Below are 26,388 nucleotides of genomic sequence, written 5' to 3'. Positions count from 1 at the left end.
CGACCTTTTGAGCTCAAGCAATGCTCCCACATAGCTGGGACCACAGGCATGCACCACCATACCCAGATAATTTTTAAAATTTTTGTCCAGACGAGGTCTTGCTACGCTGCCTAGGCTGGTATGGAACTCCCGGGCTCAAGCAATCCACTTGCCTCTGCCTCCTAAAGTGTTGGGATTACAGGCGTGAGCCATTGTGCCATAGCCCATATTTTTAAATAGAATATTTACTGTCAGAGTTTTCAACAGTCCAGTCTCCTCTTTCTCCCGAAAGATAACCTATAAGTGGGCTTCCTGTACCCGCCAATACAAATAGAACCTGTTTGCTTCATGATAAAAACAATAAGCTCCATTAGAGCAAAATATACTAAAGATTCATTATATGCCCCCTCAGTCAACTATAATAAAAATGCCAGGAAAAACAAAATTCTGAATTTATAATTCTTTAATTTATTTTCCTACCTTCACACTGGTTCCTTGGAAGAATCTTCCACCTTGTTTTTATCACATTTTCCAAAATTTGTAGTCCATAATACTGAAAATTGGAGAATAGAAGCATGTGAATATATTGCTATATAGGACAGGCAACTCTCAGGATTCACAAATGGACAGACATTCACACATTTACATCTAAAGTTTCAAAAACATTATGCTACCAAGTTTAATTACATATATTAAACAAGTATCTATTCACCCATATACTGAGTTTTCATGCATTTTCCTCATTTTATTGTTTACTACTCTATATAACGTCCTGCTGTTTATACATGCTCACACCAGGAGGAAGAACCAAATAAAAAGCCCTTTAGCAGCCAAATAGGCTTATCTGTCGAAGGAAAAGTAGCAGCCAGATATGAATTCACAGCATAAATGACTGCTCATAGGCTCACGTACTTTAACACGAACAGGCTCCTAAGAATTTAGCAACTTGGATTCTATCAAGCTTCCTACCATCCTCTAGGAGTTATAAGCTTTTGGCCAAATATTAAAGTATTGTCACAGATACTTTCTATAGAAAGTGTTTACAAGAATCACTGGTGTGTTACTTAAGGAGCAGCAAGACAACCCATGGGTTTATTTTATATTTTAACCCCACCCTTATAGTTGCTATTTCTACTAATTTAAAGATAAACTTTTGTGCACAGTCAAAATAATCACAAATGCATGTTGCAATCTGTATCTACCTTTCAGGTATTTCTTCCTAAATACTGAAAGTTATAACTAAAAGTATAAAAAATTAAAAAACAGATACCACTTTCAAGCCATTCTGTCCCTCCTGCTGATTACTCACTCTAAATAGTCAACAATATTTATAATAATTTATAAAGCTCCAGGAGTTACCACCTGAATTACTATGACCAATTAGTGTGGATAGGCAGGAGGAAGAAAAGGGACAACACTGTTGTGGTACATTTCAACTGAGAGGATTCGGGAAGAATCAGCTATAATACCTGAAAGGTAAACTCATTCATATATAGACATATAACCTCAGATTGCAAGTTTTGGCTGAGAATAAGAGTTCATCTTTAAAATGGTTAGTCATTACACAATAAAATAGGAGCATTAGTATTTCAACCAAAGGGATCATGTGAATGCTCATTTTATCCAAAGCACAATATAGACTGTCCCAAACTACATTGTGCTCAGTGAATGTTTTTGCTGTTTTCTTTCATTTTAACATTTCACACTTTTCAGGAAAATTTTGCCATTTCAACTAAAGTACTACATTTGCAGAACATTCCTTAAAAACTTTCAAAATAAAAACAAGGCCAAAGCAAAATTCTAAAACTACAAATTTGATGCTATTAAAATGTTTCATAATCAGCAGTAAATAGTGATGTTTTCTAACCTTTTCACTTTTAAAAACACAGCTATTTATTATGTCTAGGTCTGAGAAATACGTAAAAAAGAGAGCTGTCCAAATGCCTGAAGTTCTTAATTAGCTTTTAAAAATATAACTACCCTAAGTATTTTCTTTAATTTTATAGGCACAAAATCAGATTGTCAAGACTGAGTAAGTCAAAGCAATGCACTGCTTACAATGTATCCTCTTGCCAAAAATCAATTAAAAAGCCTTTAAAACACTAAGAAACAAAACCCACCATAAATATAGTTAGAAATAAAAATCTTAAAGATAACTTCATGTTATTTAACCAAACTTTTTGTTTACATTTTTAATGGAAAGACACTGTCCTTTCTTATTTACTTCTTCCTATTTGATACTGTTACCTAAAATTACTATTTACTAACCTGTAGTTATTTTCTACAACTGTATAAAGGTAGCATAAGCTTGATGAAGATACAATTCATATTTCATCTTTCTGCCAAGGGGTTGAAGCAGGCAGCCCAATAAAAGCTTTCCCCAGGTTAGGTCAGAGGAATACATCCGTTACCATAATATCCTAAAATCCAATCTCTCCCAGACATAAAGACTTTGCCTATGAAACTAAAACAAAGAAAATTTACATTCCTTTGAAAAAATGTTATTTGGGGCCAGGCAAAGTGGCCCTCGCCTGTAATCCCAACATTTTGGGGAGGCCAAGGTGGGGAGGGCCAGGAGTTCAAGATCAGCCTGAGCAACACAGGGAGACCCCGCTTCTATAAAAAAAATTGGTAAGTTAGTGAGGCATGGTGACATACACCTGTAGCCCCCTAGCTGCTCAGAAAGTTGAGGCAGAAATGTCACTGAAGCCCAGGAGTTTGAGGTTACAGTGAGCTATAATCACACCACTGCACTCCAGCCTGGGCAACAGAGGTTCTGTCTCTTCAAAGAATTTTTTCTTTTCTTTCTTTCTTTTTTTTTTTTTTTTAAGTATTTTTGCTCAAAAATCTGCAGTGACAGTCAAATCTGAAAGCCAATGATAAATCACTACAATCCAAACATTCTAAGGAATTACACTTTTGCCTTACATCTCCGAACTTGAGAAATCCACTGCTGAGTTATGAAGATGAGGGACAGATAACAGCAAAGACTAAATGAAAAAATAAATGCATGAAATGATCCCTATGGTAGAAATTTCTACTGAGCCCTTAGAAATACTTATTTTATGCATTGAATTCCCCTTTCCCCTCCCACCGCCCATGAAACAAAAACAATTGATGAACAGAATTCAGTTAAAGGGAATCAAAAGGGTAGACCTTGTGGAGGCCTGCCGTCAAAGCCTAGCTGTGTCAGTTGCACAGGAAGACACCCCTTTTCTTCCTATTACAAGCAATCAACATAATGGAACATTATGATTAATATCAGGTAGTGTTAACATCTTTAAAGAAAAAAAAATGATTGCATAAAAGCCAAATGTCATAGTGCATAAATTTAGCACCAAATCATTTGTAATTTATGTAAATTGAAGAATTCTTTACCTGTTGCTTTCTTTCTGTTCCTCTAATCATCTCATTTTTCACAAGACAAATTTGAGTTTTTAAAAATACTGTTGATAAATCAACTTAAACATTAGTAATGTCTGTCAGTATAAAAAGCAAAATTTACCAGGCAAGCAAACAGGCAAACACTGTTATGTTACTTAAGGTTAGCACTTTGAGGAAGTTCTGGACTGTATTTTTGACCTAAAATTTACAAGATGTCAAAACTAATATTTTAAAACTGTTAATTAACAAAGTCTGGTTTCAGAAACAAATGTGAATATGGCTATCTTCTGTTTTAACACAATGTATATCAAGTGGAAACCTTTCGTGTATTAAACAGAATGCCATAATATTACTTTAAGGCAGTTTAAAGAGAAGCGTGAATCATCAAGCCTAAAACAGACAAAACACATTTTGATCAACCCTTCTGTTCAAACTTAAAAAAGGACCAGAATTATAACATTTTCCATTGTAAATAAAAACTGAGTGCTGTCCCATTAGAAGCCCAATGCCATGGAGTAGGGTTTTAAGCTGTCCACACAACTTGGTGTCAGAGGTGCCTGGCCTGTATTATATTGATTACTTGCCCAAAATAATTCCTTAATGTTATGTTTAATCTCTGAATAACATTCAGAATTTATGCTACTTAGACCTGTATACATATTCTAAAAAGAAAAAAACAAAATCAGACAACCAAAAAAGCCACCTTGCATACTAGTCCCATTACAAAACTTCATTCATAATTCTTAGGACTATTTGCAAGAATTAATTATAAGCTTAAGACTAAATTTTGAAACAAATTAACAATATAAAATGATTTGAGATAACAAATGCTAATACTAAAAATGAGATACCTTCCTCAAAGTTTATGACTGGAAGAAAAGAAATAACAGATTTTAAAACCACCACTTGCTTACTTTCGTATTCATATTCTGAGAAAATTCCAAAATTGTGTCGACTCTTGTCCAAGCATCAGGATGCTCCTTTAAATGTGTCAGTACTTCTTGAGCCATTCTTTGCTAAAATATTATATAAAAAAAAACAAAAAAACTTAAGCTAATGTGTTCTTTTGAATCATTCATTAAAATGAAAACTACTGAGCAAGGCACAAATTCTAATTGGACAGAGATTCTATTATCGATGTTCAGAAATATTCAAAAATTAGACCTTATAGAAATAGAAATAAAATTATATAAATATGACTCCTAATCTTTTTTTTTTTTTTTGAGACAGAGTCTCGGCTCTATCACCCAGGCTGGACTGCAGTAGTGTGATCTCAGCACACTGCAACCTCTGCCTCCTGGGTTCAAGCTATTCTCCTGCCTCAGCCTCCCGAGTAGCTGGGATTACAGGCAGGTGCCACTACAGCTGGCTAATTTTTGTATTTTTAGAAGAGATGGGGTTTCACCATGTTGGCCAGGCTGGTCTTGAACTCCTGACCTCAGGTGATCCGCCTGCCTTGGCCTCCCAAAGTGCTGCGATTATAGGAGTGAGCCACCATGCCCAGCCAACTCCTAATCTTTAAAGGTGCAAGTATTTTACTTATTTGAAATAATAACATTTTTGGGAGTAAATCTGGTTTTTTAGTCTCAAAACTGAACTGCATTTCAACCAAAGATCTATTCTGAAGCAAATGAGTTCTTAGCACTTAAATCAACCAAAAACAATATAAAAATTCTTATCTAGGCCAGTTGCAGTGTTTCATGCCTGTAATCCCAATACTTTAGGAGACTGAGGCAGGAGGATCACCTGAGGCCAGGAGTTCAAGACCAGCTGGCCAGCCTAGGTGACAGACAATGTAACGAGGCCATGACTCTCCAAAAAAAAAAAAAAGCTGCGCATGGTGGCTTGCACCTATAGTCCTAGCTACTCAGGAGAGCTGAGGTGGGAGCATCACTTGAGCCCCGGAAATCAAGGTTGCACCGAGCTATGATGGTGCCACTGAACTTCAGCCTGGGTGACAGAGCAGAGACCCTGTCTCTAGAAAAACAAAAAAAAAAATCACATCTACTTAGGTAAGTTATGTAATGTAGCAGGACACTCTGCTTTACAAGAGTTACCAAGATCTCTCTAACTACAAAAATACATTTCATAGAAAGACTGCTGAAAACTAGGTCTAAGTAAAACCACAAATCCCAAATACTTACATACCCTTTGAGCTCTTTGAAAAGGGCTCCTAACATTTATTGTAACCATCCGTTCTCCATTCTGAAATTTCACTAATTTCATATACAAAATCTTTGTTTTGGAAACTATTTCCGTTTTTATTTTCATATTTTTAACATGCAACCCAGAAATACTAATCTATGTAGTCATCATCTTGTGCTTGTATCAGTTTTTCTTTTAACATAAAGTTTATGGAAGTCATCTTTGTGCCTTTCCCTAGTGCCATTTCCTTCCTTTGTTCCTTCTTTTTTCTTTTTTTTTCCAGTTGGAGTCTTGCTCTGTCACTCAGGCTGGAGTGCAATGGCAGGATCTCGACTCACTGCAACCTCCACCTCCCGCGTTCAAGCAATTCTCCTGCCTCAGCCTCCCAAGTAGCTGGGACTACAGGCACGTGCCACCACGCCTGGATAATTTTTGTATTTTCAGTAGAGACGGGGTTTCACCGTGTTGGCCAGGGTGGTCTTGCACTCCTGACCTCGTGACCTGCCCGCCTTAGCCTCCCCAAAGTGCTGGGATTACACCTTTGTTCCTTTAAAAAGTAATGGCTTTCATGAACTTAGTGTGTCTTTTCCTGTCCACATTTTCATGGCATGTGTGTAAATTTCATGAATAGGGTTGTATGGCTACCAATTTTATGTTAATAGTATACTTAAAAAATCTTTTAGGCTGGGCACGGCGGCTCACGCCTGTAATCCCGGCACTTTGGGAGGCCAAGGTGGACAGATCACGAGGTCAGGAGTTCAAGACCAGCCTGACCAATATGGCGAAACCCCATCTCTACTAAAAATACTAAAATTAGCCGGGAATGGTGGCGCGCGCCTATAGTCCCAGCTACTCGGGAGGCTGAGGCAGGAGAATCACTTGAATCTGGGAGGTGGAGGTTGCAGTGAGCCAAGACTGCCCATCAATCAGGAAGACTGCCCCAGTGCACTCCAACCTGGGTGACTGGGTGAGACTCCCTCTCAAAAAAAAAAAAAAAAAAAATCTTTCCTGCAATTAGTTTTTTCCATTTGACAGTTTTTAAGATCCAGCCATGTCGACAGTTTATTTTTATATACATACATATATATTTTTCATTTCAACAAGTTTTTCATACAACATTAATATTTTTACCAACAGCTTTTAATTCTATTGACAAAAAGCAAGGGCTTAATCTTTTTCACTTTTATATCTTTAAAGGTTGTTTTATAACTCAATTAGATCCTTCCTATTTCTTTTACCTATTTCTATTAAAAGTTGTAAGCAAAAAGTTTGGACCAGGTGTGGTGGCTCATGTCTGTAATGCCAGGAGTTCAAGACCAGCCTGGGCAACAAAGAAAAATTAATAATGAGCCAGGTGTGGTGGGACACGCACTTATGGTCCCAGCTACTCAGGAGGCTGAGGTGGGAAGATTGAGCCTGGGAAGTCAAGGCTGCAGTGAGCTGTGATCATGCCATTGTGCTCCAGCCTGTGTGACAGAGCAAGAAAAAAGTTTGATGACTTTAAAATCTGTCAGTTACCTTTCTTTTATACTTTACTTTATCATGGGTTTAATTCTATGGTTATAAACAATAAAGCATCAAAAACAGGGTAGGAAGCACTCTTACAACCATTTCTGGCAAAAATACCTTATAATCTTTAGCTTGGCTTTTATTCTAGTCTTTAAAAACAATCGTATGCTTGGCTGGGTACCGTGGCTCACGCCTGTAATCCCAACACTTTGGGAGGCCAAGGTGGGCGGATCACGAGGTCAGAGGTTCAAGACCAGCCTGGCCAACATGGTGAAACCCCGTTTCTACTGAAAATTCAAAAATTAGCTGGGCGTGGTGGGGCGTGCCTGTGATCCCAGTTACTCATGAGGCTGAGGCAGGAGAATTGCTTGAACCAGGACCCAGAAGGCAGAGGTTGCAGAGATTTGAGATCCCACTACTGCGCTCCAGCCTGGGCTACAGAGTGAGACTGTCTCATCACAAAAAAAAAAAAAAAGAAAGAAAGAAATCATACACTTATCCTGACTTTGATGCTTTATTTTAACCACGATCTTTTCCTCAGATAGTAAATACAATACCACATTCATGACTATCCCATACATCCATCAGCAAAACACACTGCTACATACTCAATAACTTATATGGTTGTTCTCTACCCAGAAATCCACCAGAACCACTGTGGTTGCCTGAAAAGATCAAACGCCTGCTTCCACTGTGAGACTGTGGTTAGAAGAGTTAATGTGTATATTTTAAAATACAATCATACACATTTTTATTTGATTTCATTAAAGGACTGATGGGCATAATGTGTCATATGAGAAATGATAGAAGGCAGAAAGAATAATGATGTGAGTTATCTAGGGCCAAAGCACATTTTAGCAGTGTTTTGGTCTTCTCCTTGAGAATATCTAGCTAGATAACCTTATCTAACTAGAGGAAAAGTTGTATCAAAGATCCTCACACAGTAAAAGTTACTTGGTCAAGTTACCATTTTGTCAGATGCTTTGAAGTGATAAGCATTCTACACAGAATCAAATACTTCCCACACTATCACCACTCATATCAATCTTTACATAAATAATATTCTTTCCTGTTAGTTGTAATTTTACTCTCTGATGTTACTTCTAGTATTTGCATTCTAATGTATTCTAATCCCACCATTCTTACATAATGTTCTTTATAAACTTAAAACCCCAGCAGGGGTTAAAAAAAAAAAAGACACAAAAGCAAACTAAAGAGAGAGAAAACCTAGCATCTCTCTTGTGCTACTAACTGAATGGTGAAAGCATTTTAGTTGCTAAGCAATAGAGTTCAAGATCTTTAACAGAACACAATATTGGAGAAAACATCCAACTCTTCCTGTATCTTTTTTCTAGCTGTCTACTTGGCTAAAAATAGAAAAATGCTTATAACAGAGGGTAGAAGGTAGTTCTAATGTTACAGTGCTAAATATCCTACTATACTAACCATGTATGCAGAAGTTCTGTCTACAGATTAAAAGTCACCCTTGTAAATAATTTATTCCCCTCCCCCAAGTTACACATTCCTTTAAAAAAAAAAAGCTACCTATAGCTTTTTTCCCCAGTTGACTTTAAAAGCTTAATTAGTATAATAAATTTTTCTTGTCATTATTAGTGCATATTTTATGAGTAGCAAAAAACATTTTAATTTTAAGCAATGAGTATCACACATGCTAAATCATTTTCATTATACTGCTAAATGTACCCTTTAAACAGAGTGCCTTCTACCTATCAAGCATTGTAATAGGTGCTTTTAAACCTCATAACTAACCCTCCAATCTCTTGTAGGGCAGGTCATATCTGTACATGGGACTTAAGCAATGACTAGAGAGAGCTTCCAAGAATCAAATTAAGACATCTAACACTAAAAATCATGTTTTCCACTACAGCAGCTCGCTACTACTACTACTCCTTTTCCTTTGAAATAAGACCCCCAAGGAGGTGGTAAACGAAAAGTAGACTGAACTAATGACATAGGACTTTGAGACCAAAAGGACTCCTTAACCAGCTTTAACCTCTAAATCTTGTTTCATTTATAATACAATATAAGTTTGCTAGTTATTTTTACGCAACTGATTTTGTCACATGATCTGTTAACTACTGCAGACAAAATCCTTTTACTCTGGGAAAATTAACCTATTGTCCTTATAAACAAAAAAATTTAGAAACACTTTTCTTAATCTACTTTTTATTAACAAGTCAATTTTAAAACAAACCATTAAATTTCTTAATACTACGAAACATTACTAAAAGCAGTATTACTGTAATATATTCTCAATTACAAAAATTGCCACTAGTTCTGTTACAAGCCATGAAGAACACTGCTCTATGTTGGTTTATTTATCATACCTTTAGATGCAGTGAACTAGCTTAGTGCGAAGATTAAACAGTATTAGTAGCTGAATCTATGCGGAAAAAATTAAATGCCCTTTTTCCCAATGGCTACAGACCCGTACTTCCAATATTACATTCAAAGTTGAACCCAACCTTACTTTCATAGCTTCCTCCAAAAGCAGCTGCTTTCTATGCATCCATGCTAGAAGAGATGAAGCTTAAAGCTTCATGTTGAATGTATAGCATAACAACTAAATGACAAGGATAATAAATACGGATGGTTAATTTTTTCAAGAATGCTTTAGGAGATAATGTACTGATCAAAACGCCCTAAAAGTATAAACCTGGACTAACAAGCTTACAGAATCACTGCAGAGTAATTTTTTCTACTTTTAGCGCTTCCAGGGCCCTTTTTCAAGTTTCTACTATAGTAAAAGAAGTACTGTTGCATTTCACAAGGGAATGGAAACATTTATACATGATGCTTTTTGGACTACCTATAAAAGACAGTACTATATCCACCTTGTATGTTTTCAAAAAGTGTAATGGCACTCAGTTGCTTTTTTTTTTTTTTTTTTGAGACAGAGTCTCACGCTGTTGCCCGGGCTGGAGTGCAGTGGTGCGATCTCGGCTCACTGCAAGCTCCGCCTTCCGGGTTCACGCCATTCTCCAGCCTTAGCCTCCCAAGTAGCTGGGAATATAGGCGCCCGCCACCACGCCTGGCTAATTTTTTGCATTTTTAGTAGAGACGGCGTTTCACCGTGTTAGCCAGGATGGTCTCGATCTCCTGACCTCGTCATCTGCCCGCCTCGGCCTCTCAAAGTGCTGGGATTACAGGCATGAGCCACCGCGCCCGGCCGGCACTCAGTTTCTTAATTTTGCAAATATAAATATCTCGACAATATAAGTAACCTTACATCTACTAGCTGAACATTTATCTAACCAGAAATCTACTGTTCTGGCAGCAAAACTACCTTAAAAGATTTCTGGCCAGGCACGGTGGCTCACACCTGTAATCTCCACACTTTGGGAGGCCAAGGCAGGCGGATCACAAGGTCAGGAGATGAAGACCATCCTGGCCAATATGATGAAACCCATCTCTACTAAAATACAAAAAATTAGCTGGGCATGGTGGCGCGCCTGTAGTCCCAGCTACTCGGGAGGCTGAATGAAGCAGGAGAATTGCTTGAAAACCTGGGAGGCGGAGGTTGCAGTGAGCCGAGATTGCGCCACTGCACTCAAGCCTGGTGACAGAGCAAGACTCCATCTCAAAAAAGATTTCTGTGCAGAACTTTTTACTCATTCAAAAACATGTTTGGGCTGGCACGTGGTGGCTCATGCCTGTAATCCCAGCACTTTGGGAGGCCGAGTCGGGTGGATTACCTGAGGTCAGGAGTTCCAAGACCAGCCTGGCCAACATAGTGTAAACCCGTCTCTACTAAAAATACAAAAATTAGCCAGGCATGGTGGCCTGTGCCTGTAATCCCAGCTACCAGGGAGGCTGAGGCAAGACAACGGCTTGAACCAAGGAGGCAGGGGTTGCAGTGAGCCGAGATCGCGCCACTGCACTCCTGCCTGGGCCACAGAGCGAGACTCTGTCTCAAAAAAATGTTTGGCCCCACAGGTAAAAAACCAAGTTTTTTTTTTCTTGTGACACATACAATTTAAAATTTTACACACATTTCTGTTTCACCTTTTAGTTGGGTTCAAAAAAACCAAAAACCTTAAACTGATCAAAACTTGGTTTATGTTTAAGATAATTCCCTACATTAACAGTACCACTTTGAAAAGTGCACAAAATTCAACTAACATAAAAATACTTGGTATTCCTGTTTTTATTTAAACAAACATATCTGTGAAGTACTTCTGTAAATGTTTTAAAAGAATCATATTAGCTCCAAACATGTTAAGTATATATAAAAGTACAGAGAACCTTTAATACCTACAAAGTATTTAATAACATTTGGCTCTTAAGGACAAAACAAGTATAAGAATAATATTCCAAAACAACCCATTCTAACCATATCAAACATTATGCAATTTCTTTCTCCAAACCAATTCTCATTATGGTTAATACAGAATTCCAAATTAATGCAAACCATGGAATATCTTTTTTAAAGGTGATAATTTAAAATTTTATTCTAAACCCAACAACTCTGTTACACTGTCATAATGTTATAAAGTTTTGGTTGGCTACTTTACCTGGGCTCCTTCTCCATGGTATAAGCAGTTCACCACATTATCTAATAAGTTGATATCCAGTTTTTGGCTGAAATCAAGCAGCTGACGAGCTGCATGGTCTGCTAACATTGTCATAATTGCTGGCATAGATTACTGAAAATAAAGAAAAAAAATTGAAGCTGCCTATCAAGTTTTGGTATTATCAAAAACTTCCTAGAAGTTATTTTACTTCAACCATGTTATTACAAATATTTTAATGAATACTTTAGAGACTTTAATTACAAAAAACTGAGATAGTAAAAGCAAGTAACAAAAGCTGAAATTACTTAGCTATTTGATAATTACATACATTATTATGGTCCATTCAACTTTTCTACTGTTTATACACCAGAAAGACTTTCCTATTCTACTAACATTTATAAAGTATGCTAACCTATTATTTAAATGCATCCACTATTAGGATTTTATGGTCCTAAAACGTGATACAGTTCAGTATCTTGATGTCAAAACTTTTTAAGCAAGTAGGATTAAATTCAAGTAAATGTGATTTTCTTTTCTTCCCAAGTAGGGTCTTCTGGATAACTCAGTAAAAGCTCACTTCACATTATCTTAACTTTATAAAAATAATGCTATAAAGACAGAATGGGCCGAGCGTGGTGGCTCACACCTGTAATCCCAGCACTTTGGGAGGCCGAGGTGGGCGAATCACTTGAGGTCAGGAGTTCCAGACCAGCCTGGCCAACACGGCAAAACCCCGTCTCTACTAAAAACACAAAAATCAGCCAGACGTGGAGGTGGGCGCCTGTAATCCCAGCTACTTGGGAAGCTGAGGCAGGAGAACTGCTTGAACCAAGGAGATGGAGGTTGCAGTGAGCGGAGATGCGCCACTGCACTCCAGCCTGGGCAGGCAAGAGAATGAGACTCCATCTCAAAAACAAACAAACAAAGACAGAATGATGTTAAAAATTAAAATATGGATATACAGTAATTCCTATTGTCTACAGCAATGGTTGGCAGGAACCACAAGTCTAACATATCTTGGTATAAATGCCCTTAGCCTCTACAGAAATAACTTAGTTTCTACACTCAAACCATTCAAATTGTTTCAACCCTCAATGAATTGGGGGATTGAAATTACATCTACAAACATATTTACTGAATATATGATCTAGGAAAAAAAAACTTTATGGGCAATATGCCTAACAAGATTTTTTAAATTCCAGGTATTCATTGGCAAGGTAAAAACTGTAAAAGCTTGCCCATTCCCAAATAAAAAAGAATTCTAACAGAAAAATGAGCTACTTTGCCCAAATATGTACTGGTTAAAACCTACTAGTTCATATGCAATGCTATCCTTTTAAGAGGATTCTACTGTAAGATGCTGGCACACATCCACTTTTTTGTCGCCCAGAATTATAAAATATATCTTTCCTCTGCTTTTCTTCAAAGCCAATGCCACTCAAACCTAAGATGCCTGAGACTCTGAGGAACCAATAGCTCTAACTCAGTTTTTAAAAACTCACGATTTTGTATACAATTATAGAGGATTCAGGACATCCTGAAAGCCATCCATGGCACCCCCAGTTTAGTGTATTTAGAACTAACAACGTCAGATCTCCACTTCTTCCCATTTTAGGAACTTTTGTGGACCAGAAAATGAGTAGCTAATTTCTTTACATTTAGACAAACTGGCTTGGCAGGGCGGAAAAAAAGGCGTTAATTCCTGGCTATTTTATAACAGCTTAAAAATGTCCATAACAATAATGGCAGCAATTTCAATTTTAATGCAAATGTCTTATTTAAATATAACGTCTGTCACAACAGATTAGAACTCCAAAAGATGAGTCACCTATGATTGATACCATGTAAAAATAATGTGAAACTCAATTAGGAGTTCAAGAATTGGTCCATTATTGACAAAACTGATGAGACTTCAAAATGTTTTGTAGTAGGCATTAAACAAACGTTTTTGAACAGCAGAATACTTGTTACACACCACAAAAAAACCTTAAGATCTAAATACTGAGAGGAAATATATATTCCACAAATGAATGTATAAACTCTCCTCCACCTTCAAGTACCATAAAATTTAAAAGATCAGAACAATCTTAATAATTTGAGGCTTAAAAGCAACGTCCACAAAGCACCAATATCTATGTATCAAAAGTTTTCAAATATTTCGGTTAAATATTGAACAAACTTTTCACCTATTTCCTCCTACCTTAGTTGAATGCCCAAACAAAAAAGGATTAAGAAAATGACTCTTACAAGTTTCACTTTCAAATACACTGTTCTTATAGAATTCTCCGAACTACACTGATGTGAAAAACGAGATTTAGAATAGAAGGATTTAAATACAGTAGTTTGCCATCCTTAGAACTAGCGGCTGTCTTCGAAATGACCTACCTATTCTTGAACTGTATGTAGTACAGAAATGGCGGCTTTGTGGTCAATGCCAAGCACATTTAGTCCCCCAAATCAAACCGCTTCCAAAACATTCTTCCCACTAACAGCAGCATCCCACACTTAAGATATACAATCAGACAGCAAACAAGCCATAGTGGGAGAGGTGTAACCACGAACGCTCATTCCCGTTGGGCTCTTCAATCCCCAAATCCACTCACTGGATAACATACACTAGGGATTATCCAGCTTAATGGATAATGTGACTCTACAAGTGACCCCCAATGCCAGTTCCTATCCAAAACCCAGAAAATCATAACCGTTGCTTAATAACTTCACACTAGGTGAAAAACAAGTCGCCACAAGGCGAAAGACTGCTCCTTAGGTTGTGTGGGCAATCGCCTGCTTCATTCAGGAGAAACACACCTCACTAGAGCCCGCCCTCCCCTCGCTTCCCACCCGAACCGATTTGCAGCCCTTCTAACTATAGCACACAAGAGCACGCACTCACCCCGCCCATACTCGGAGGAGGCATTTAGACCAGGCGCCTTAAGTTCACCGCCCCTTTCTCTATGCAGCATGGCCTCGGCGTGATCCGAGGAGGTCCGGGCTGAGCCAGTACTGAATGCTTCCTCTACTACACCACTTCCTCCCACCCAACCCAAACTCACAGACATCGGAATGAAGGAGAATCAGGGCATCCTCCACTGTACAAGGCCACCAGTAAATGGTTTAACCAACTTATCACACTCAAACCCCTAAAACGAACTACAAGACGGAATCCCATGTGCAGGCCCCTGAAAAACTGATCTTTCCTACTTCACATGCCACTCTGCAAAAAACCGGAGAGCTTTCGAGTTTCCTTGCTGGAGGAACAGGGAGTCGGCAGCCCCTCCCTCCCCCATCCCAAGCTCTCCACCGAGGGGGCCACGTGATGCAGGCGGACGTTTCAATGCTGCTGCACTAAATATTTCTGGAAACTTCCACTCCTAATAATTTACAGAGATGTTCCTGAAATCACCCCAACTTCTCCCCAGCCCCACGGGCTGGGGAAGCCCTTCCACCCCGCGCGGGGCCCCGCTTCACTATCACGCTCCTCGCCATCCTCCACCGCCACCGGCACACGCGAATGACCCAGCAAGCGCTCCCCTCCCAAGGCCGCCTCCATCCCCCAGCGGCAAAAGCGGCTCCATTCAATCGCAGGCTCCGCTGTGGGCCCGCCGCGCCCCCGGCCCGCCCGCCGCCTCCCGGGCTCGCTTCCCGCGGCCGCCGCCGCCGCGCCCCACGCCGGCCTCCCGCCCGCCCGGCCGCGCCGCCGCCCGACCCTCGGCCCCGAAGACACAGTCGACTTACCCAGAGATTGAACCAACTGCTCCTTCCTTCCTTGTCGGGGGATTAGGGCGAGGGAAGGTGGGGAGGGGGGAGAGGGGACGACTCAAGGTGGGTTTCACAGTTTTCCCACCTCAAAAAAGGAAATTAAAAAAACGGACAGGAAAAAGGCAAAAAGAGCTCAATAATATTTACTATTTCAGGGACGCTTCCCTCCAACACACACACACACACACACACACCCGCCCCCCCCCCCAAAAAAGGGAGAATTAATCTGGGGAATAAATGCTCCCGCCCGGCTGGGGAGTGAGGGAAGGGGGAGGGAACGGGGTCAAGTCCCAAAGATTCAGCCCCAGGGGGACCCTCCAGCCACAGGCAGCAGCAAAAGCGGCAGGAGTAGGGGGTGTAGAGTCTACACGGCCGGGGGGACGCTCTGCTGCCAGCTGCAGTCCGACTCCCCCCTACGAAAACACGGCTCCCTCTCTCACGCGGCTCCGGTGCTGGGCCCCCCCTCCCCAGGCTCGCCTAAACTTTCCCCCCTTCTCTTGCTCCTCAGCGACTGGTGGTTCCCCCCTCCCCCTCTGGGTGGTTGCACGGACTGCAGCAGCAAAGACTGGAACAGGCACCGCCGCCGGGGCTGTAGCTACTGTTGCTCTTGCTGATGCTGTAGCTCCCGCTGCTCCTGCCGCGGCCGCTGCAGCCGCTTCTCCCCCTCCTCCTAGTGCCTCAAACTCGGAACCGGTTGAAACCGGTTCAGACTGGGAGATTCCATCTCGGTTGAGTTTTCAGCCCATGGCGCCGCGGAGCGTTTGGAACCTGGGCCTCCGCCCCCAGCCCGCCCTCCTATTGGTCAGTTCCAGCTACAGCCGCGCCATGAGCCTATCTCTCATTGGCCCGAGCGCCAGTCAATCCCACCTCAAGGCTCCACACGAGCCCGCCGCTTCGGCCCCCGCCTCTTTTCAGCAGCGATTTGCCCGCAGAGTGGGGGAGGGGAAGTGGGGAGGGTCGAAAGGCAAGAGGAGAGGGGTGGAGGAGGAGGAGGAGGGACGAAGAGCAGGGATGAGTAGAAAAGAGAGCGAAGGAAAGCCTCGTGGAGGATTCGTTCGAACGAGCTGTCAATCAAGCGCAGCCCGCCCTCGAGCTCTGGACTTCTCTTCCCCCTCCGGCCCTCCCCCTCCCCCCCCCCCCGGTGCCATGTTCGCAGGCCCGGCCTTTCCCGCCCGCTCATTGGCTGGGCGCCTTCGGTGACGGAGACGATGGGGCGCAGCTCGTGAGCTGGTGGCGGCGCGAGTTTAATCCGGGCGCGCGGCAGCGTTGCTCTGCTTCCCCAGGACTCGGCCGGCCCGCCCCCACCGGCTCCCGCCAACCTGCGGGGGCCTGAGCCCGCGGGAATCAGGATCCGCCCTTCTGATGGGGGCTGCGTTCGGAAAAGGGAGGGCACACCCAGTTGTTTTGAACTCTGGGAGGGGTGGAGAAAGGAGGGAAAAGAACGCTTCCGAGGCCAATTTTAGGCCCCAGACCTCTCTAATCCATTTTAGAGGCCTGGTTTTGGGGCCAGGTAGCTGAGAGAGAAGTTGGGGTGAGGCGCAGGGCCTGCATTCTTGGCGCCTCGTGATCTTCTCAGGGTCTCGGAAAAGATATCGAAATACTTCTTGGGAAAGTCTCCTTAAAATTTCAGCTCTGTCTCACCAGGCTGGAATTTGGCTGCTTCAACAACCTACCTTTCCTGAAAACTAAAACATTGTAATCCCAAGTGATTGGTTTGACAGCGCATGTTTTGGCTGGGTGAGCTTGCATGGCAACTGCGTCCCACCTGGTGCCCTTGATCTGCAACACTCAGATTTTCCTTTAAGCCTAGCTGCACTTCACGTACTAAATCATCATCAAATAGTATTTTCTGTGAAAGTCACATGCACATTGCCTTTCACGTGGTTGCCTCTCGTTTGTTCCCAAGCGTCCTCCAAATCAGCTTTACAGATTGTTCTTTGCTTAAGAGCAAATAGCCCACCAAAATTTACTAGGCCCTTTGTGCCACCAAGAGGTGGATAAATGATTTATGCAATTAATACAATTTTCTTTAGCAAATGTTCATCCACGATGGACTATGGCTAACCTCAAAGCACCACTTACTCTAACTCCCCCTCCAATAAAGAAAAACCCAACAACTCAATGTTTAGATGTACCAGAATGATTTTGGATGATTCATTATATAAATGAATCAAGCCATTTTATATACATATATACATACATATATAATGTACTATGTATGATATATGATGTACAGTGGGCCCTCTGTATCCTGGGTTCCCCATCCTCAGTTTCAACCAGCCCTGGGTGGAAAATATTTTTAAAAAATACAACAATAAAAGTAGGCCGGGCGCGGTGGCTCACGCCTGTAATCCCAGCACTTTGGGAGGCCGAGGCGGGCGGATCACGAGGTCAGGAGATCGAGACCATCCTGGCTAACATGGTGAAACCCCGTCTCTACTAAAAATATAAAAAATTAGCCGGGCGTGGTGGCGGGCGCCTGTAGTCCCAGCTACTCAGGAGGCTGAGGCAGGCGAATGGCGTGAACCCACGAGGCAGAGCTTGCAGTGAGCAAAGATTGCACCACTGTACTCCAGCCTGGGCGACAGAGCAAGACGCTGTCTCAAAAAAAAAAAAAATAAATAAATAAAAATAATACAAAATAAAACGCAATGCAGTATATTTACATAGCATTTACATTGTATAAGGCATTATAAGCAATGTAGAGATGATTTAAAGTTTATATCGTATAAGGTATAAGCAATCTAGAGATGAAAGTGTAACGGAAAGTTTACAAATACAGTATATGCAAATACAGTAAATCCTTGCTTAACATGGGCATGGAGAGGATCTTGGAAACTGCGACTTTAAACACAAGGATAGGCCAGGCATGGTGGTTCATGCCTTTAATCCCAGTGCTTTGGGAGGCCGAGGTGGGCAGATCACTTGAGGCCAGGAGTTCGAGACCAGCCTGGCCAACATGGTGAAACCCCTTTCTACTGAAGATACAAAAATTAACCTGACGTGGTGGTGGGCACTTATAATCCCAGCTACTCGGGAGGCTAAGGCGGGAGAATGGCTGGAACCCGGGAGGCAGAGGCTGCAGTGAGCCGAGATCACGCTACTGCAGTCCAGCCTGGGCAACAGAACGGGACTCCTTCTCAAAACAAACAAACAACAATAAAAAAACCTACAAGGACATATAACGAAATCAATTTTACCATAGGCCTGTAATCCCAGCATTTTGGGAGGCCAAGGTGGGAGGATCACTTGAGCCCAGAAGTTCGAGACCAGCCTGGGCAACATGGCGAAACCTGGTCTCTACCAAAAATACAATAATTAGCTGGGCATGGTAGCATGCGCCTGTAGTCCCAACTACTCGGGAGGCTGAGGTGAAAGGATCACTTGAGCCTGAGAGGCTGAGGCTGCATGAGCTGTGATGATGCCATCATGCGACTGTACACTCCAGCCTGGGTGACAGAGTGAGACACTGTCTCAAAAAAAAATTACCAGTCTAACTCTGACAAAAGTGTGATTGTGTATGATGCTAAAACAGGGTGAGAGAGAAAGGATCTCTCTCTTTTTTTTTTTTTTTTTGGAAAAAGTATCTCACTGTGTCTCTCCCAGGCTGAAAGGATCCTCCCTGACTCAGCCATCTGAGTAACTGGGACTGTAGATGCATGCCACCACGCCTAGCTAGTTTTTTATAAATAAATAAATATAATAAATATAATATATAATATATATTATATATACATATATGTATATATACATACATGTAAATATATATTTACATGTATGTATACATATATTTTTTTTTGTAGAAAAGGGGTTTTGCCATGTTACCCAGGCTGATCTCAAACTCCTGTAGGTGAGCAGTCCTCATGCCTCAGCCTCCCAAAGTGCTGGGATTATAGGCCTGAGCCACCTTGCCTAGTCAGGATACTCATTTCAAGAAAAAATTGACCTGGGAAGATAAAGTCTGGGTTGCACCCCTATTTCTATCAAGCTCAATTTAGTGTGGAGAATGTTTATGGAAAATTATGAGTATTCTGTCTGTGATGTTAAGACCCCAGTGAATAATCTACGTAGAGTCTGTGAAGCTTCAAATCAATCAGGAGCAGAATCAGCAGTTGCCTACAGGTGAGTTGCTGCCTTTTGAGAACATAGTGAAAAAGTATGTGACAAGGCTGCTAAATCTTGGAGTTACAGTTTGATAGTCTGAGAAATCTGTACAGTTCTTCTATGAGGTGACATTCAACAATGGGTCCCAAGATTCTCTTACTCATGGAGAAATGAGAGAAGTATATCACTTAACTTGGACCATTCTCAGACAGGACAGAGGAAGCTATAGCTGTTTTGGTTGAAGTACTTCTAGGCCAAAAATAAAAATAATGAGATGGGGTTATAGGTCTGCTGTAACAGTCAGTTTAGGCTGCTGTAACAAAGTACCATAGTCTGGGTGGCTTAAACAACATTTATTTCTCACAGTACTGGAGGCTGGAAGTCTGAGGCCAGGGTGTCAGCATGGTTTAGGTTCTGGCAAAGGCCCTCTTCAGGGTTGCAGACCAGTGACTTCTTCTTGTACTCTCTTGTGAAGGGGGGAAAAAGGCTAGAGAGCTTTCTGGGGTATCTTTTATAAGAGCGCTAATCTCATTCATGAGGACCCTACCCTCATGATCTACTGACTCCCAAGGGCCTTATCTCCTAATACCGTCACATTAGGGTTTAGGATTTCAACATACTAATTTTCATGGGACACAAACATTCTGTCCATTGCAACGTATAAGAAGCAAAATAGGCCAGGCGCGGTGGCTCAAGCCTGTAATCCCAGCACTTTGGGAGGCCGAGGCGGGAGGATCACAAGGTCAGGAGATCGAGACCATCCTGGCTGACACGGTGAAACACCATCTCTACTAAAAATACAAAAAATTAACCGGGCATGGTGGCGGGCACCTGTAGTCCCAGCTACTTGGGAGGCTGAGGCAGGAGAATGGCATGAACCTGGGAGGCGGAGCTTGCAGTGAGCCGAGATCGCGCCACTGCACTCCAGCCTGGGCGACAGAGCAAGACTCTGTCTCAAAAAAAAAAAAAAAGAAGTAAAATAGAGTAGGGAAACTAAAGTTGGTACCTGTGGATTGAAAAGATATGCCATTTCTTTCTTGCACAAAAACATCTCATTATGGGCCAGGCATGGTGGTGGCTCATGCCTGTAATCCCAGCCTTTGGGAGGCCAAGGTGGGTGGATCACAAGGTCAGGAGATCGAGACCATCCTGGCCAACATGGTGAAACCCCATCTCTACTAAAAATACAAAAATTAGCTGGGCATGGTGGTACGTGCCTGTAATCCCAGCTACTCGGGACGCCGAGGCAGGAGAATCGCTTGAACCAGGGAGTCAGAGGTTGCAGTGAGCCGAAATCATGCCACTGCACTCTGGCCTGGTGACAGAGTGAGACTCCATCTCAAAATAAATAAATAAATATAAAATAAAATGAGCTGGGCGAGGTGGCTCATGCCTGTAATCCTAGCACTTTGGGAGGCTGAGGCGGGCAGATTACTTGAGGTCAGGAGTTTGAGACCAGCCTGGCCAACATGGTGAAATCCTGTCTCTACAAAAATACGAAAAATTAGCCAGACGTGGTGGTGCACGCCTGGAATACTAGCGCTTTGGGAGACTACTGTGGGAGAATCACTTGAGGCCAGGAGTTCAAGACCAGCCTGGGCAACATAAATGAGAGTTTGGCTCTACAAAACTAAAAAAATTAACCCAGGCATGATGACGCATATCTGTGTCTTAGCTACTCAAGAGGCTGAGGCAGGGAGATCCCGAGAGCCCAGGAGTCAGGCTACAATGAGCTATGATCAAGCCACTGCACTCCAGCCTGGGCAGCATAGCAAGACTGTCTTTAAAAAAAAGAAAAGTTGTACATGGAGTCATGGAAAAATGTGAAAAATAAAAGAAAATTAAAAAAAAGAAAAATCAGAAAAAAAAAACCTGTTTTATCAGGTGCTCTGACTAGAAAAAAATGAAGAACCTAGCAAAGTCAGTGAATCTATTTCAGTAGTTCTCAAACTGAGGGCAGAGCACCCCCAAGACATTTAGCAATTAAGTGTTGTCTATCAAAACAACACTGTCAGCTAATGTCAGAATCAGAGCACATTACAGGTAGATCAGAAGGTGAAGTATATCAGAAGTATTATAATGGAAACACTTTTGGTCGTTGCAACTGGTTGGGGAGGGGGTGCCATAGACATCTAGTGGCAGAGGCCAGGAGTGCCATGAAACATCTTGCAATGCACAGGATAGCCCCTATATCAAAGAATGAGAAGCCCACAATGTCAACAGAGATTGAGAAACCCTGATCTATTTATAAATATTTTAAATTATCCTAGCCCAATAAAGGGGAGAAGAGAGAGCGAGAGAAAAGGAGTACATGAGCAAGTACACTGTACCTCAACAAGGTCAGTGCTTCTTTTATATATATATATATATATATATATATATATATATATATATATATATTTTTTTTTTTTTTTTTTTTTTTTTCGGACGGAGACTCGCTCTGTCGCCCAGGCTGGGGTGCAGTGGCGCAATCTCGGCTCACTGCAAGCTCCGCCTCCCAGGTTCACGCCATTCTCCTGCCTCAGCCTCCCAAGTAGCTGGGACTACAGGCGCCTGCCACCACGCCCGGCTAATTTTTTGTATTTTTAGTAGAGACGGGGTTTCATCGTGGTCTCGATCTCCTGACCTCGTGATCCGCCCGCCTCGGCCTCCCAAAGTGCTGGGATTACAAGTGTGAGCCACCGCGCCCGGCCAATTTATATATTTATTTTTAAGGCAGGGGCTCGTTCTGTCACCCAGGCTGGAGTACAGTGGCACAATCACAATTCACTGAAGCCTCAACCTCCCTGGCTCCAAGTGGTCCTCCTGCTTCAGCCTCCTGAGTAGCTGAGACTACAGGTGTGCATCACTGCACCCAGCTAATTTGTTTTATTTTCTGTAGCAACAGGGTCTCACCATGCTGCTGAGGCTGGTCTCAAACTCCGGAGTTCAAGCAGTCCTCCAGCCTTGGCCTCCCAAAGTGCTGGGATTATAGGCACGAGCCCCAGTGCCCAGCCCTGGGAGATGTTTTAAAATGCATTTTTAGAGCAGAAGAAATTCCTCTCTGAAGAGATCAAATTATCATCATAAATGCATTAATAGCAAATTCTCAGTACTTCCTGTGCTTTCAGGTGGTATTGTGTTTAAACCATTTCAAGCTGGTTTCTGCATGCTTATTGAGAATGTCAGATCAAACAGCAGATAGACCATAAGCCCAGACAGATGAGGTGAAGGTAATTATAATAGCTAACATTTACTGAGCACTTATTATGTGCCAAGAACTTTTCTTTTCTTTCTTTCTTTTTTTTTTTTTTTTTTTGAGATGGGATCTTGCTCTGTCGCCCAGGCTGGAGTGCAGTGGCACAATCTTGGCTCGCTGCAAGTTCCGCCTCCTGGGTTCACACCATTCTCCTGCCTCAGCCTCCTGAGTAGCTGGGACTACAGGCACCCGCCACCATGCCTAGCTAATTTTTTGTATTTTTTAGTAGAAACAGGGTTTCACTGCGTTAGCCAGGATGGTCTTGATTTCTCCTGACCTCGTGATCCACCCACCTCAGCCTCCCAAAGTGCTGGGATTAGAAGCGTGAGCCACCGCGCCCGGCCTGTGCCAGGAACTTTTCTAAACATGTTATGATATCTATTCATTTAATTTTCACAATAGTCCAATGAGGTAGTCATTATTATTGCCATTTTAAGATGGGGAAATAAATACAGAAAGTTAAGGTATTTGAAAATAAAATGAAAAGAATTCAAGGATATCCCAAAAAATAATTAATAACTTAATTGAATGAATGAAATGTGAAGAAGTTTCCTAGAAGGAATAAACTCTTTTAGTTTTTATTTCTTTCCCTTCCTTTTTATTTGAATATAAATTCCAGAATATTGAGTAAAAGAAAGAAATACTATCTCCTACTACTTATTTATTTAATATTTATTTAATCATTCTATTGTCTTTTTTTCTTTTCTTTCTTTTTTTTTTTTTTTGAAATGGGGGTCTCACTCTGTCGACCAGGCTGGGAGTGCTGTGACACAACCACAGCTCACTGCAGCCTCAACCTCCCAGGCTCCAGCAATCCTCCCACCTCAGCCTCCCAAGTAGCTGGGACTACAGGTGCATGCCATCACACTCAGCTAATTTTTGTATTTTTTGTAGAGATAGGGTTTTGCCATGTTGCCCAGACTGGTCTCAAACTCCTGGGCTCAAGCAGTCCACCCACTTGGGCCTCCCAAAGTGCTGGGATTACAGGCATGAGTCATTGTGCTCAATCCTATTATCTTTACCTAGAGAAATGTAAAAGTAAAAAATTTATTTCAATAACTGGTATAACATTTGCCCAAGCACTGAAAATTGCCACAGTTTGTGAAATATTTTCTTAAGAGTGGTCTAGCATGATTTGGCAGTACAACTCTTTATTCATGATGTAACTAGAATCTGAAGATTTTCAAATGAATAATATTTAAAACACTTTTAACATGAAAAGTGAAATGAAAAATATTACATAAATATATGAGCCATTACAGTCATAATTTCAGCAGTTCTAATCCCCTGTAGATGAAAGTGCATGCCATTTAGCTAAAAAAATGTGAAATTATATATATGTACAAAGGATCCCTGACCTTAACTTTGGATGGTGTGACACAATTTTTCACCTCTACGATGGGGTATAGAAGTAATTTCCATTCAGTAGAAACTGTACTTTGAGTCCCCATACAGTATTCAATAAATTACATGACATATTCAACACTGGTTTTTATTTTTTTTTTAATTTTTTTAAATTTATTTTTATTTTTATTTTTTTTGAGACGGAGTCTCACTCTGTCACCCAGGCTGGAGTGCAGTGGCACGATCTTGGCTCACTGAAACCTCCACCTCCCAGGTTCAAGTGACTCTCCTGCCTCAGCCTCCCGAGTAGCTAGAATTACAGGCAAGCATCACTACTGCCCGGCTAATTTTTGTATTTTTGGTAGAGACGGGGTTTCACCATATTGGTCATGCTGGTCTTGAACTCCTGACCTCATAATCCACCTGCCTTGGCCTCCCAAAGTGCTGGGATTACAGGCGTGAGCCACCGCAGCTGGCCGATATATTCAACACTTTATTATAAAATAGGATTTGTGTTAAATGATCTTGATCTTGCCCAACTATAGGCTATTGTAAGTGTTCTGAGTGCCTTTAGTATAGGCTGGCCTAAGCTATGATGTTCGGTAGGTTATGTGTGTTTTTTTTTTTTTTTTTTTTTGTTTTGAGATGGAGTTTTGCTCTTGTAGTCCAGGCTGGAGTGCAATGGTGGGGTCTTGGCCCACTGCAAACTCCGCCTCCTGGGTTCGAGAGATTCTCCTGCCTCAGCCTCCCAAGTAGCTGGGATTACAGGCACCTGCCACCATGCCCGGCCAATTTTTTGTATTTTTAGTAGAGACACGTTTTTGCCACTTTGGGCAGGCTGGTCTCGAACTCCTGACCTCAGGTGATCTGCCCACCTCAGCCTCCCAAAGTGCTGGGATTATAGACGTGAGTCACCGCGCCCAGCCTGGTTATGTGTGTTAAATACATTTTCAACTTACTTGGCCGGGTGTGGTGGCTCACGCCTGTAATCCCTGCATTTTGGGAGGCTGATGTGGGAGGATCACAAGGTCAGGAGTTCGAGACCAGCCTGGGCAACATGGTAAAACCCCGTCTCTACTGAAAATACAAAAATTAGCCAGGTGTGGTGGCGCATGCCTGTAATCCCAGCTACTCAGGAAACTGAGGCAGGAGAATCACTTGAACCAGGGAGGCGGAGGTTGTAGTGAGCCGAGATTGCGCCACTACACTCCAGCCTGGGCGACAGAGTGAAGCTCCATCTCAAAAAAAAAAAAAAAAAAATTTTCAGCTCCTAAATTGAAATGGGTTTATTGGGATGTAACCCATTGTTTAAGTCCAGGAGCATCTGTATAAGCATAAGATCATAATATCCTTCTTTACCAGCTCTTTTTATAATAATTATTCAATTCCACGGGTATGTAAAACATTTTTTGTTTATACATACATTCATTCCTCTTCTCCCTTTTTCTTTTTCTTTTCTTTCTTTCCTTTTTTTTTTTTTTATACAGAGTCTTATTCTGTCACTCAGGCTGGAGTGCAGTGGCATGATCTTGGCTCACTACAACCTCTGCCTTCTGGGTTCAAGATCCTGATTCTCGTGCCTTAGCCTCTTGAGTAGCTGGGATTACAAGTGCCCACCACCATGCCTGGCTAATTTTTGTATTTTTGGTAGAGACAGGGTTTTGCCATGTTACCTAGGCTGATCTTGAACTCCTGGCCTCAAGTGATCCACTCGCCTCAGCTTCCCAAAGTGCTGGAATTACAGGTGTGAGCCACCATGCCCAGCTTCCCTTTTTCTTTTGACTTTGGGAATATTAAAAAGAAAAAAGGAGGGCTCTTGGAATTGAAGAAATCAAGGAAAATTATCTTCTCACTCAACACTTCCCCGAAAAAAACATTGTGAAGGTTGTCAAAGGGGCTTTTTTTACAACTAGGCTCTGAATCTTGGATACTTACTCTTTTCTAGATGGATACAATAATCTGCTGGATATCAAGTAGTAGTTGTTTTTGCTTATAAGAAAGCAACTGAATTTACCATTTATCAGTACCCACTACTTGCCAGATGCTATATATATATATATATATGTAAAGACAGAGAGAGTCATAAATAACTAAGAAATAGGGCCAAAGTCATTTTACATTTCTAAATGTTTGAATGTCTAATAAAATTAAAAGTGAGATTTAAAAAATCTTGTGTACAGTCGGGCACAGTGGCTCACGCCTGTAATCCCAGCACTTTGGGAGGCTGAGGCAGGTGGATCACGAGGTCAGGAGATCGAGACCATCCTGGCTAACACGGTGAAACCTGTCTCTACTAAAAGTACAAAAAATTAGCCGGGCGTGGTGGCGGGCACCTGTAGTCCCAGCTACTCTGGAAGCTGAGGCAGGAGAATGGCATGAACCCAGGAGGTG

At 41.8% G+C, this 26,388-nt stretch overlaps 1 protein-coding gene across 5 annotated transcripts in view; it reads right to left on the bottom strand.

Annotated features, from left to right (window-relative positions):
• XPO1 (exportin 1) overlaps positions 1–16,441 on the bottom strand; it is a 62,234-nt gene extending 45,793 nt beyond the window's left edge. Inside the window, exons 1-4 of one of the 5 annotated variants that reach the window (XM_055242299.2) lie at positions 15,288–16,441; positions 11,553–11,684; positions 4,278–4,379; positions 460–532 (exon numbers count right to left, since the gene is read on the bottom strand). In XM_055242299.2, the coding sequence (XP_055098274.1) occupies positions 460–532; positions 4,278–4,379; positions 11,553–11,678 (301 nt within the window). In that variant the 5' untranslated portion in view covers positions 11,679–11,684; positions 15,288–16,441. Of the gene's footprint in view, positions 1–459; positions 533–3,135; positions 3,200–4,277; positions 4,380–11,552; positions 11,685–15,287 lie in introns of those variants that run through there. The other 4 variants (XM_055242301.2, XM_063617931.1, XM_063617933.1 and 1 more) reach the window with 4 other exon arrangements.
• Positions 16,442–26,388: the final 9,947 nt, after the last annotated feature.

Source organism: Symphalangus syndactylus, chromosome 14, assembly GCF_028878055.3.
Source record: "Symphalangus syndactylus isolate Jambi chromosome 14, NHGRI_mSymSyn1-v2.1_pri, whole genome shotgun sequence".
Lineage (NCBI taxonomy): Eukaryota > Metazoa > Chordata > Mammalia > Primates > Hylobatidae > Symphalangus > Symphalangus syndactylus.
This window is presented reverse-complemented; position numbering and strand designations above follow the sequence as displayed.